The sequence below is a fragment of the Musa acuminata genome, chromosome BXJ2-10 (assembly GCF_036884655.1).
Source record: "Musa acuminata AAA Group cultivar baxijiao chromosome BXJ2-10, Cavendish_Baxijiao_AAA, whole genome shotgun sequence".
NCBI classification, from domain to species: domain Eukaryota; kingdom Viridiplantae; phylum Streptophyta; class Magnoliopsida; order Zingiberales; family Musaceae; genus Musa; species Musa acuminata.
Window position 1 is genome coordinate 36,820,907 of NC_088347.1, and position 12,477 is coordinate 36,833,383.

Consider the following 12,477-nt stretch of genomic DNA (forward strand, 5'->3'; position numbering starts at 1 on the left):
TTATATCAATCTTGATTTGTTGGTTATAGGGAATATGTTTTTTTTTTTTTTTTGTAGACTTCTAACTCTCATATAATTATATAAAATAAAACTTGAGAAGAGAGAAGACAAAAGAAAGTTATATTTTCCATGTCATCTTGAATTTTCCATATCATCAATTTGAGTTTTTGGGATAATTAGATCGCCCGATTTGAGTTATTTCATTTGTTTTCTCTAAATAAAATGTTACATCAATATCCAATCCGAGGCGGTCTTTTTCTAAGTCAATGGTTACGTCTGATGCAAGGAATGATGGTCTTCACACTCGTACGTCCGTCGTGGCGGGTGAGTAAGCGACAAGACAAAGTGCATTCCCACCAAATCCCCCACTACGAATGTCTTGGTTGACATGTAAACCCTACAGAGTCAAGGATGAAGGCTAGACTTGGAGTCGCCAAGGCCAAGCTTTTTACGAGAGGAGCAGCTCATCCGGTAAGAGAGAGAGAGAGAGAGAGAGAGACAACTACTAATCCTCCCGCCTCTCCATGCCTGCAAAGCTATGCCAAGCCCTGGAGTGGGCTCAAGCCGCGGGCGGCGAGGTTCCATTCTTGAAGAGCCTCCTCCTGTGTCGTCTTGTTGGTGGAAGTGCTTCCCTGGACTAACGTTGGTGGAAGTGTCCTCCTGAGTCTGCTCGAGAGTGCGAAACTGAGGAAGAAGACGATCCCGCCCTTGTGGCTAACGTTGCTGCACACCAATACTTGCACGTCCTGTATTCTTACTGCTCTCTCTGGATTTCCTACCTTGATTCATCTGATTAATCCTTAATTAATTTCTGCTATTGACCCACCCCACAATTCATCTCATCCAATTTATGTCCAGTATATCTTAGCTTAGAAAGACAATCACGGCCTCCATAGGATCAATCGATGCCTTGGACCCCTTACCTTTACATCGACTGCACTCTGTAGTACTATCGAAGAAAGCACAACAATCATAAATTTATTTATTTGCTATGCATCATAAATAATCGATTCGGTAGCGAATCAGTAGTATTCACCATAACAGCAAAATTGAATCTAGAGGCTCCACCAAGTATGCACATTCATGATCATGCATCACAGGGAGATATAGAAATACCATATCTTTAGCATCCATATATAGTGTGGCAACAGCAGATAAAAAGCTAAATTGTTTCAGAACATTGTCAATCGCACACCGGTAATGATCAAACCATCTTAACCAAACAACACCGTCTACATATTACACCAGAAAACTGGTCATTGCAATAACTGCTGAGGACAAATATCAACAGAAAACAAGCACAGCAGAAAGCATCAAGTACTTTTATGTACAATTGTCGATGTTATCTACATGAGTGTCCAACGTTAATTTCTCTTCAACTCGCTCTCAGGGCCCTCTCGATTGTTTGCCGCACCAAGAGCAGCTCTGCTGCAAACTTTCTCTGGCTCATTTTCTTCTGCTTGATTAATGTCAACTTATCATAGACACACCATGGAAAACTCAGGAAATGTGGCCTGTTCAAATTTTCATTGTAGCAGCCCCAGTAATCCGGGTGATAGGTCACATGATACCAAGCTGATGCCTTAGCATATTCTTCGTCTTCGTCGTGGTCATGATCACTGCTTTTCTCATTAAACCATGATCTTGCTTCTTTCCTCAGTGACCTCACTGCTCTTCCAATTGCTTCCCCGTCCTTGTTCTTTGTGAAGGTCTTTGACATTTTCATTATATGGCCACTCAGAATCTCAGCCTCTGTCTTTATGCCATAATGATCCATGAGATTCCCCAGCTTAAAATCATATTCCCCTTTGAAGAAGAAAGCCTCACTTGTGTACTCCTTGAAACCATCAACTTCCATGTCAGGGTCATAAGACCGCAAAGCAACCAGCTTTGTGAAGGCCTTCACATGGCCAAACCCTGGTGTGTGGTCTTTTATTGCTCTGTATAGCTTACCGATGACTCCTTTTGACACATAGGAAACTCTGTCTAGCTTTTCCATGAAGTCAGGGTACTCTTTGACATATAGACGAGGGGGGATCTCAGCAGGAACACCTGTCTTGGGGAAGTCAACAGCAATAGAGAAGAGTTTTGCAAGCTCTATGCACTCCATGCTTTCAGCTTTCTCTCTTGCCCTGTCAGCAAAGACTGTGTGCGCATTTGCAATGATTCCTAAGCTGTCATTTACAATATAATTTGTGAAGTACTCCATTACCTCCTGCATGACATAAACATACTACCCATGTATTAGTAATAGCCAAAGTGGGCTTTTAACTGTTGATTGCATCGATTGAACAATACAATTACAAGTAAACAAGAAAGTCAGATGGTTGATATAGGCACCAACTGGAATCCAGATGCATATATCACACGACTTTATTAAATTCAAGCATAATAATGATAAAGTAACTAACCTGGGAAATAACATGACGTTGAATACAAAACACATGTTGTAAAGAAAAATGACTAGCATATTTAATGAAAAGCTACGAGCAGGATGGCAATGAGTGTCGGGTTACTACCTCAATTGTAACATTGTGATCCAGTGTCTTGGTTGGTGCAGGGGTATATTCCATGGGCAGGACAACACGTTGTGGGATGAGTTCAGGGTCCCAGCTAACAAAATAGATATCTCCATCCAAGTCACTTCCAGAACACTCATTTGGGTGGGGTCTACACAAATAATCATGTCATTTAGTTTGTGATAGCGAAATAGATATCTTCCAGTATCAAACATCGCATGGGTTAACCAATAGTAGATAGGTCAAAAAGTAAATAGACCAAGACAAAAATGAGCATGAGATTTGAGACCACACTTAGCAAGATAAATATCTGTAATTTATAAAACATTACATCAGTAGATGTAACAATTGCTGAAGAAAACCAAAAATACATATATGCAGATAATATTCAGTTCATGCGGATTTAGTGTTGGTATTTTGTGTGTATTACATTGTCATAGAAATCAAGATATCCGTCGTACAAAATGAGAAACAAAAACGATTGTTCAGCCAAGCCCAATATAATCTTGGAGATGGCATGACATGTTTATTCCATTCAATAAAAAATCAATCTACTTTGAACTAAGGCAACTTAATAAGTTGTATAATTGCTCTCGATACAGACCATTTCCTAACATTACGGCTTCTACAAATAATTTATCTTTCAAGTATCCATTGCATGTCATTTATTGGTGAGAAAAGTTACACGAGTTATCTATCATGACAGTGGACTTCCATAAAGTTGACCTATAACCTAACATATTTGCTAAGTCATTCAAAGAAATTGCAATTCAAATTCCTAAACAGTTGTCCAACAAAAATTTTAAAAAAATGATCAACATTTCCAAAACTTAAGCATAATTGTGTTTTAATGACAATCTCTTATATATTCAAGTTGCATCTACGAGATTCAAAGTTTCCATAATCTGAGGCATCTGATGACCTTCCCTTTTTCTTTGAGAATAACAGCCCTGTCTTACTTAGCTGTCAGTCATGAGGCACCTTATGACTTGAAAAGCTAAAGTTTCATGATAACTCATCGATGCTTTTCATTGAGAGATGTCCACAATCAACATGATTTCTTTTTCTTAGTAGATGTTGTTTTCAAATAATATTGATCTACAGATCCATTCACCTGTGCATGACCAATATTTGTAAAGTGATAATCAATTGTCATTCAAAACCTTTAGGTTGAATCACCTCCATGATATTAACACATTAAGATGTCCATAGCTCTGTTACACTAGAGTTAAATTCAAAAGATTCGAAAAAAGGGACTCATAATATGGACCAGTTCACTTTGTAGTAAAATATTTTGTAGACAAAGCCTATGCAGATTCTTTTCAGGAAAGAGATAAGCCTTTTACCATGTGGAGTGTGCATTAAGATAACAATATCTGAAGTACATGCAGATATGGAATGAACACAAAAAGGATGACAAGAAGCTTTCACTTGAACAAGCAACTCAAATTTGACCTATCCGGCAAACTGTAGTGTGTAGAATCACCAAAAGGAAAAGGGTTGGTTTTCAATAACCCGGAAAATTTAATAGCTTGTTTTATACTGAAAACAGCAAGCAAGGGCATACAATCAGGAAAAGAAAACATTTTAAGCATACAGGAGACGCAAAAGAAAGAAAACAGATGAAAGAAAGTATGGTTCCAGGAGGCATCCTTTTCCATGAACGGAAGTTTCAAATCTCCCCTTGAATGTGGACTCCTTAATAAAATACCAATGGCATCAAAGAAAATCCCATGAAGTCTTGACCAGATCTTATTGTCAAATATCTGAATGATTTTACCAGATAGACCTTACTAATGATGTCTATCATTGATTCTCGAAATCATGTCCATAACATTCTTTTTTCACTTGTCATACATATTTCACAGTCTGTTTCTCCTAGTCGCATCTCCTTAAAGGCGATTTATCTTCTTGAGCTGCCTTTCGGAACACATAAGTATAAAATTAACGTCATCAATTGGAAGTTAATCATGCGTCATGCAGAATTCTTATGGCTTTCATTTTTCATTTTTCGTGAAAATGGAGTCAAAACTATGGTAGTCCGAACATTTGTTCTAGCTTTCCTTTTAAACTGTGTGATACGGAGGAGATCCTATGATTTTGTATTTACCATCTGTAACTACATAATAAAAAACGTGGAAGTGGGAAAAGGACCTTGATATGAAGTTGTAAGACCTTTTAAACCCAACATTAGGGATAAGGGAAGGCAATGAGAATACATTGCCTTCCTCGTAATGAGATAGTGACTCAAGATTAGTTTTAGAACTAATATTGTGGTATCATCAAGATGTTGTTGCCTTCTATTAAGTAAACATCAATAAGCAGAAAAGGATGAATCAGCCAATTGACATGCACAAGACTTTATATTGGATATTAAGATTCAGAATAAACTCCAAGTAGGGATTATGAAGATTCAAAACAATCTCAATTTTAAAGTAGGGAATGATAGCCATGCCTCACCTTTTCCCTTTCTGTGGAAAAACAACACAATCAATCATATGGTGCAGGTCAGGAACATCAACAGCTGACAGGATTCGGACATCGCCAGGATGAAGACAGGGATTTTTGGCAACAATAACTTTCCCCTTCAGCACAACGGTACAGTGGTCCAATTCACTTACACCATTCATGAGGAGGCCATTGCCATGGAAAATTGAGCTTCCAAAGCAAGAAACTTGAACAAAGACCTGGCCATATTCCAAACTTCTAGTCTCATCTAAGCATCCCATCATTGCTCTTCCTTTTGGAACAAAAATTCTTGCCTTAGTTCTGAGTTCCAAAAGCCTTGAAGCCCTAAATGTTTGGAGAAGCATTGAAAGGAATGGTTCAGCATCAGGCTTATAGCCGCATAACAGCAATTCTCTCAGTACATTGGTTGTTTCCCCTGGGGACATAAGTTGAATTGCTTCCTGTGCCTTTTCGGCATCAGTTAATATTTTGTCCAGGTCATTTACAGCTTCCTCCAGTTTTCTTTCAAAGACATTATCTTTAACTCCCAGTGTTGAAAGAAGAGTAATTAACTGACGGTTAAGGAAACATGGTTGATACTTGCTGTATGCAAGGACATCAAGTTTTGTGTTTGTCGACTCAAACTTCGACATGCTTTTACGCAAAGATAGTTTCTTCGATGATGTTGGATCAACAGCCACAACACCTTTATAGCCAGCATACCTAATTTGGAAGGCTGATGGAACTGAACTTTTCAAGCCACATTTAGTTGCTACTTTCTTAGCAAATTCAGAAGATATTTTCCCAATACCATCAGAGAACACATAACCTGCATGTTCTACATCAGGAATGAAATTGATTTCATTTCTCTCGACAGACAATGTTTCAGTGGAGGAACTAAAAGACTGACCGAGTCTAGCAGCATATTTAGCAACATTTTTAATCTTGCTAAAATCACCCATCCATTCTCTTATATTATCTGCAGTTAGCTTACTATTTGAGGCAAACATCCAAGCAGAATTTTCCCTTAGCTGACTGGATGAGAACGCAAGAAACTCAAATTTTTTATCTGCAACAGTAATACCATTTTTTAATGTTGACAATATTCTCCAATAAAGTGCAGTATGCTTTTCAGCACCAATGGAAGCAGACCGAGATGATATATCAGTTGAATGCATCTTTTCACGGTCCTCATCGACAAAAGAAATTCTCAGAAAATTATCAATTTCTTGACGATATTGGCGCAGAACACGATTGGACACATTTATCTCAGGTCCATAGAAGTACACTTTCGAAGGGGTCACCTGCACCCTGTGAACATATACCAAGCTAGAGTCTGAATCTAGGGAAATACCAGGTGAATTTATATGGCGGTTTGATTTCTTAAATTTTTTGTATTGCTCAAGTAACCATTCAGCAGGAGCGAAACAGGAGTTGTCCAAAACAGACATCATTTCTAAGGCCCTCTCTATATATTCAGTAGGTATAGAAGGACAAGGACAGACCAATGTATAGAATTTTCGATCAAGTGTTGGTCCAATAAGAGTTCCATTCTGAACCATATGATTTATCTTGAAAAGAATCTTATAAGAAACCTGAATCCCTGTGTGGGGTTCAACAATGGGGACTAGATCCAAATTTCTGGAGTAAGAATAGCCTCTCTCCAAATCATAATGACCATCAACCTCTATAAAATGAACAAAGTATTCACGAATGTTTGGAAGACTACATTCGAATGGTAGCTGCAAACACAGTGCACAAGATTGTCCAATGCTACGAGATGAAGTAAAATCTGTCGTTCTGACCCATTGATCATCTGGTAGATCCCTGAAATAATTAAGTCTAGGATCTTCATATAGGGAACCAGTATTACGTGATGGAGTTTCATAAATCTTAGGAGCCGCAACCACCTAAGCCATGTAACCTTATTAGAATTATCCAAATTTTCTAAAACATGAGAAACTAAAAACTTAGAGGAATCATTTCAGAGACAGAAACAGAATGTGTGGAAACAATTCTTCCAAGGAACACTGCCTAGATTAACAACTCATACAAGTGGATGAGTATATGAACAATTATTCTAGCCCATCATTTCGATGACAATGTCGTTGGTCTACAGGAAAAACAATTCAGGATCAATGCCAATAATTTTAACTATTAAGTAAAAACATATTTATCAGGATATAACAATATCATAAACAACAATAGATCAAATAAAGACCTAAGAGATGCAAATCAAGGATTTACTTCCAATTACTAGTAACCACACTGCTCTATGGTCAAACCAGAATGCATTTGCTGAGACCAAGTGTTCTGGACCAGTTTAAAATATATATCATAAATATTTTAATTTTAATGGTTTTGATTAAAATTGATACTCATGATACAAGAAAAAACAATTTGAGAAACACGCATGCATCATACAAATTATAACCAAAATAAAATAGTATATAATCAGTCAAGTAATATACATGATAAGTCAATAAAATATATAAGAATAGCAGTTTAGATAAAAGATCTAAATGTACTTCATCTGTCGCAAAGGAAAGGGGGTCTAGTAACATGAAGGTCAATGTTGTAATTGCCTCCATTACATTTGAAGATACCATTTTTCATGTCATATGATGCTAGTAGCATGACTGGTAGCATCAAAAAAGGAGAGTGCATACACAATGTCCCACAACTCAGTCTTTGGAAAACTGCTAATAAAACATTATGTACTTGTCAGATATTGATAATTATTGAATATTTCAAGAACTTATCAAATTGGTCTTAAGTATCTGTTTTATTTAAACAATTACTGAAAAATCAAAAACTTCCAACATATTAGAGAAGCAGATTTGAATATCGATAGATAGAGGGTTCCTATCTGCATCAATAAACTCTTGGCATCAATTGACAAGCACAAGTATATGTTGCTTCCTTAAGTGTCCACTATCTAGCATAACAGTCATATCTTGAGAAAAACTTATGGTACCTTAGCCCAGTAAAGCCCAAATTCGAACAGAGAGTCTGTTCAACATCAAAGGTTTGTGTAAATGAAACACTTTGCCCCTGTCTGTCCAGTACCAAATGCACAAATTAAAGATATGGTGGTGGGCCTTTCTAATCACCATTAAATTAAAGATATGCTCACAACAATCGACAGAAAGAGAGAATACAATCCTAAGCATGTGCCAAAGACAACACCCATAATCAGTTGATAAGTACAGCATACAGACACAAAAAAGATTCGGTGAAAGCATCTGCAGTACCAATTAATAAGAAAGGAAAAATAAATTAAGAATAGAAAATTGTCTACAGAGGAGCAGACCTGAACCACAAGAAACTGAGAATTCTGAACGGATGAGCGATGTAACCGGATCTCCCATATGCTCTCATAAGCAAGTTCAAGCTTGTATGAATGAATTCCATGGGACAGGAGAAAATAGATTTTCCTCATTTCAAATCCAAAGTTAACTTTGACATCCTCCATGCTCCGAAGAACAGATAATCGTTTTTGTGAAAGTGGACAGCCAAAATGTAATGTTACATTTTCCAAAACAAACAATGGCTTCCTTGGTTTAGGTATGATATCTCGTTCCATATTGCGAACTGTCAAGTAATGACCATCATAAGACAGTTTCCCCTGTTGGATCATGACAAATAAATCTTGGACATCTTCTCTTCTGGGGAACTGGACAATTGCATATACTGTTGAATTTTTTGAAGGCCTTAACTTAAGTGCAATGACAGATCCCTCACCCGTATACTTCTCCAGGAACACTGTTACCTGTTTTGCAGTAGCATATGAAGGAAACCGAGAAATCTGAATAGTCTTACTAGTCATTATTGGAAAAGTATTTTGATGCAGGACTTCTTATTTTCTTGTTCACTGAAGGGAATAATATTGTACCTACAAAAGGTAAGAGTTGTAAATTTGAATCAATTGATGAACAACAGCATATAATAGTAAGTTAAACATGTGACTGGGCAGTCACAAGTACCCATCAAGTGTAAATATAGTATGCAAAGGATAGCAGCATGAAAGAATGCTGAAACAACTTCAGTAAAGGGCCTATATCAAAAGAGTAATCGTGATATAATGATATAAGATCTCTAAGTAGACTAGCAACACAGAAAGATAAACAATAGCAGGAAAAAGTAAATAAAATTTTTAACTACTTCAATATGGTAAAAGTTAAAGCGTCTATTAGATTTATCCTTCTTCAAAGCAATTTTCCATGTTAATATGGTTTGGTGACAGATCACTAAGATCAAAAGATTAACATCAAGGCTAAAAGCAGAGAATTGTGACTGGGGTCAACTGACTGTGAACCCTCCAACGTTGACTCCCAGGGTACAGCAGATAGAGAATTACACTAAAAAAGAGCACCTATAATGTCTTGAACACAATTATCGATGCAACGGGGATCAACCATTTATAGTTCTCTAGACTTCAAGTGCGGTGCAAATCAACAGAAATAATAAGTTTATCTCTGGTAAAGAAAATTTTTAAATGTTGAGTGTTGGAAAACAAATTTACCAACGTAGATGGCATTAAAAGAATGTCAAGAGTCAGCCAGACGATTATTGCTTACATGCATGGCGACTTATAATTAATGAATCGTTCATAGCTTAAGTAACCTTAGAACATAGTTCTCTGTGACAACATAAGATCACAAAAAAGAATGTGCGGAACGCTTAAAGTTTCTATTCCCTGGTTTCCATCACATTATATGAAAAAGGCAAATTTTAGACTCAGATAGGGTAAACCTTGTAATACGATATACCAAAAGAAGAGGATTATGACGAGATGTTTGAGAAAAAGATATAATAATGTTGTTCTCACCCAAAAAATTGTGGGAAAAGATATACTGCAAAGCTTGTTATCAACACCCTTGGATACACATTCTCGAAAGAAAGCAAGCACATCGTATACTTGAGAGACTAAATCATTCACAAGAAGAGGCATAATCACCATCAAGAAATGAACAAGGAGCAAGAGAACCAAAACTAAGCCACTTTAATTGCAGAACGAACTGAATCAAGGCATCATCCCATCGAGACAACAGGATCAGGTACAAGAGAGATGCTAAGCTATCTATGTAAAAGAAGAAAGCAGATCACAGTTATAACATTTCAGCATCTCGAACAACCTACGGAGAAATTACCATGACAACCAGCAGACGGAGCTCCTCGAATCGATCAGAACAACAGAAAAGGTCCGATATTCAACGGGAAGGCCTTGATCGAAGACCTTCTTCACCTCAAAGCAAATCCCCAGAAAGCAGGCGAAGAGGTTCATCGACAAAAGGAAAGGCGAGGGTTTTTAAAGAGAACTCCGTCACTGCCAACGAGTGAAGCGAACAGCAGAACTGACAATCGGGCCCACAGCGCATCCAATCGACCGCCGGCGTCAACAAGTCAAATTGCGTCGCTTCGTGTGGTGAGAACATTAAACATTATTCTCTTGCGTGCTTTTTCTTAGCATTGTCACCATATAAAAGAAGAAATATTCTTAATAGTGACTTTGTAATTACAAAAGGAATTATATACATATGTGCTCTTAGCTATTGATTTTTTTTGTAATTTACAGACGAGAATAGGTAAAGAAAGAAGGATAAGATCATAAACTACATTCTGCCTGCTACCATTGGTGACGTCATCTATAAGAAGATATCTAGTATCTCGATTCTATTGTGCTGACTTAGCTCTTACTAAATTCTATTGCTATAATAATATATTGGTAGCTTAATATATACATATATATATATATAAGGTTAAAAAAAAAAAGAGAAGGAAAAAGAAGCACATCGGCCATTGACGTTTCGTCGAATGGTTGATCGGCACAACGAGCATGGCGTACTGGTACGAGTCAACAACGAGTCTTCGTGCTTTGTCGTCTCTCCCATTCACTCTACGAACCCTCGTCCTTGGTCTTGCTGGGTTGTTTCTTCGCTGCTAAGTTTTCTCCTGCTTTGTGCATTTATTGGCACAACGGCTCAGCCCTTTGCGCTTTGTTCCTTCCATTGATATTGACGCGGTGGTGCTTTGCTTTAGTCGAGCAGTACTGGTGAAGTGTATGAACCCTGCTTTATTCTTTGTTTCCTGGGTAATGCTGTGTGTGATGGCAGCTTCCCTATTTCTAGCCGATAGAAAGTAGGGGGCTACTGCATATTTTGGAGCAAAACACTTTATTATGGATGGAGTCACGTCAACTTTTATTTGTCGAGGGAACCAAATGTATGGGTAATTTATTAAAATAATAATAGCAATAAGATTTTACAAGATGATTGATGTCATCATATTTGATTTTTATCATGATATCCCTTTTACTAAGATACCCTCTATAAATCAAATAATGACTGCCAATATTCGTTGACCGTATTTTACTCTGGATTTTTTTTTTTTTGGGTTAAATCGGTTTGTTTGATATTAACTGAACTAAACTGGTTCAAAAAAAAATCTAATTATTTGATTTGATCTGATTTAGACTTAGATTTGTCTCTCTTTTTTTCCTTTAAATTATCTCGTTGTATCTTATTTAACAAATGCGATAGAAGAAGGTTATCGGTGTCGATCTTTTTGTCACTAGTTGCGATCATCACCCTCGTCGTCAATTGAAACTCCATCAATATTTGTTAGCGATCATCACCCTCGTCGTCAATTGAAACTTCATCAATATTTGTTAGCCTAACCTGGAACGAGCTATAGCCGTCAACTTTCTATTGGGCCTCGATGGTTGTGGTGGTCGTTGTCGACGAGCAAGAGGTCAACATTGCTTTCCCGTTAAGCGTTAGTGGTTGTAATTGTCATCACCTTCTCGGTAAGTGTCAATGGTCATAGTCATTATTATCGGGGTAGGATGTCATTTTCACCTTTCCACTGAGCTTCGATGGTCATCGTCGTCGTCAAAGCAAGATGTCGTCATTACCGACAAGGCAAGAAGTAGTAATCGCCTTCCTACGAACAAGCCGTTTACCTTTTCGCTAGTGGTTATCGTTGTGGTTGGTTGTTGAGCCTAGGTGATAACTTAGTGAGGCAACCGAGTCATAACTTATCCATCGTCAACTAATTGTCATCATCATCGTCATTCGCTATTGAGAAATCTTGCGGAGCCTCAATAATCAACGGTTCATTGTCATAACCCCATTTAGCTTTGCATAGCCTCAATGAATTACTATATGATTGATCATTTTATTGTTGAAGCATTTGTAGTGTGGCTGAAGCCTCAATATCATTTTTCATAATGTCGCTAAAGAATCGACTGCATCGGCCTATCATTCAATATATCATCGAATCATTTGTTGTAATAATAAAAAATATAATATTAGATGAATATATCATTGTAGTTTGGTATTATTAATTTTGAATGTCATTTAAGCATAAATATCAGCTTTGTTAATACCAATATCAGCTTTGTTACTTCAAACTTTGTTTTCTAAAGTAGTAATGAATTATAAAAACAAATTGAAGGATCTTTTGTACAAATTTAAACTTATAATTTTGATTTGAATAAGATGTTTAT

At 37.1% G+C, this 12,477-nt stretch overlaps 1 protein-coding gene across 2 annotated transcripts; it reads right to left on the reverse strand.

Annotated features, from left to right (window-relative positions):
- Nucleotides 1-1,201: 1,201 nt before the first annotated feature.
- LOC135581215 (probable RNA-dependent RNA polymerase 1) lies at nt 1,202-10,274 on the reverse strand. Of its 2 annotated transcripts, none has more exons than XM_065130449.1 (5): nt 10,121-10,274; nt 8,281-8,862; nt 4,980-6,877; nt 2,520-2,670; nt 1,202-2,215 (listed from the first exon to the last, which is right to left on the reverse strand). In XM_065130449.1, the coding sequence occupies exons 2-5, from the start codon at nt 8,794-8,796 to the stop codon at nt 1,376-1,378; spliced, it is 3,405 nt and encodes a 1,134-aa protein (XP_064986521.1). In that variant the 5' UTR covers nt 8,797-8,862; nt 10,121-10,274; the 3' UTR covers nt 1,202-1,375. The 2 variants fall into 2 exon arrangements, with proteins under 2 accessions (XP_064986521.1, XP_064986522.1); XM_065130450.1 differs by having other exon boundaries at nt 10,106-10,240.
- Nucleotides 10,275-12,477: the final 2,203 nt, after the last annotated feature.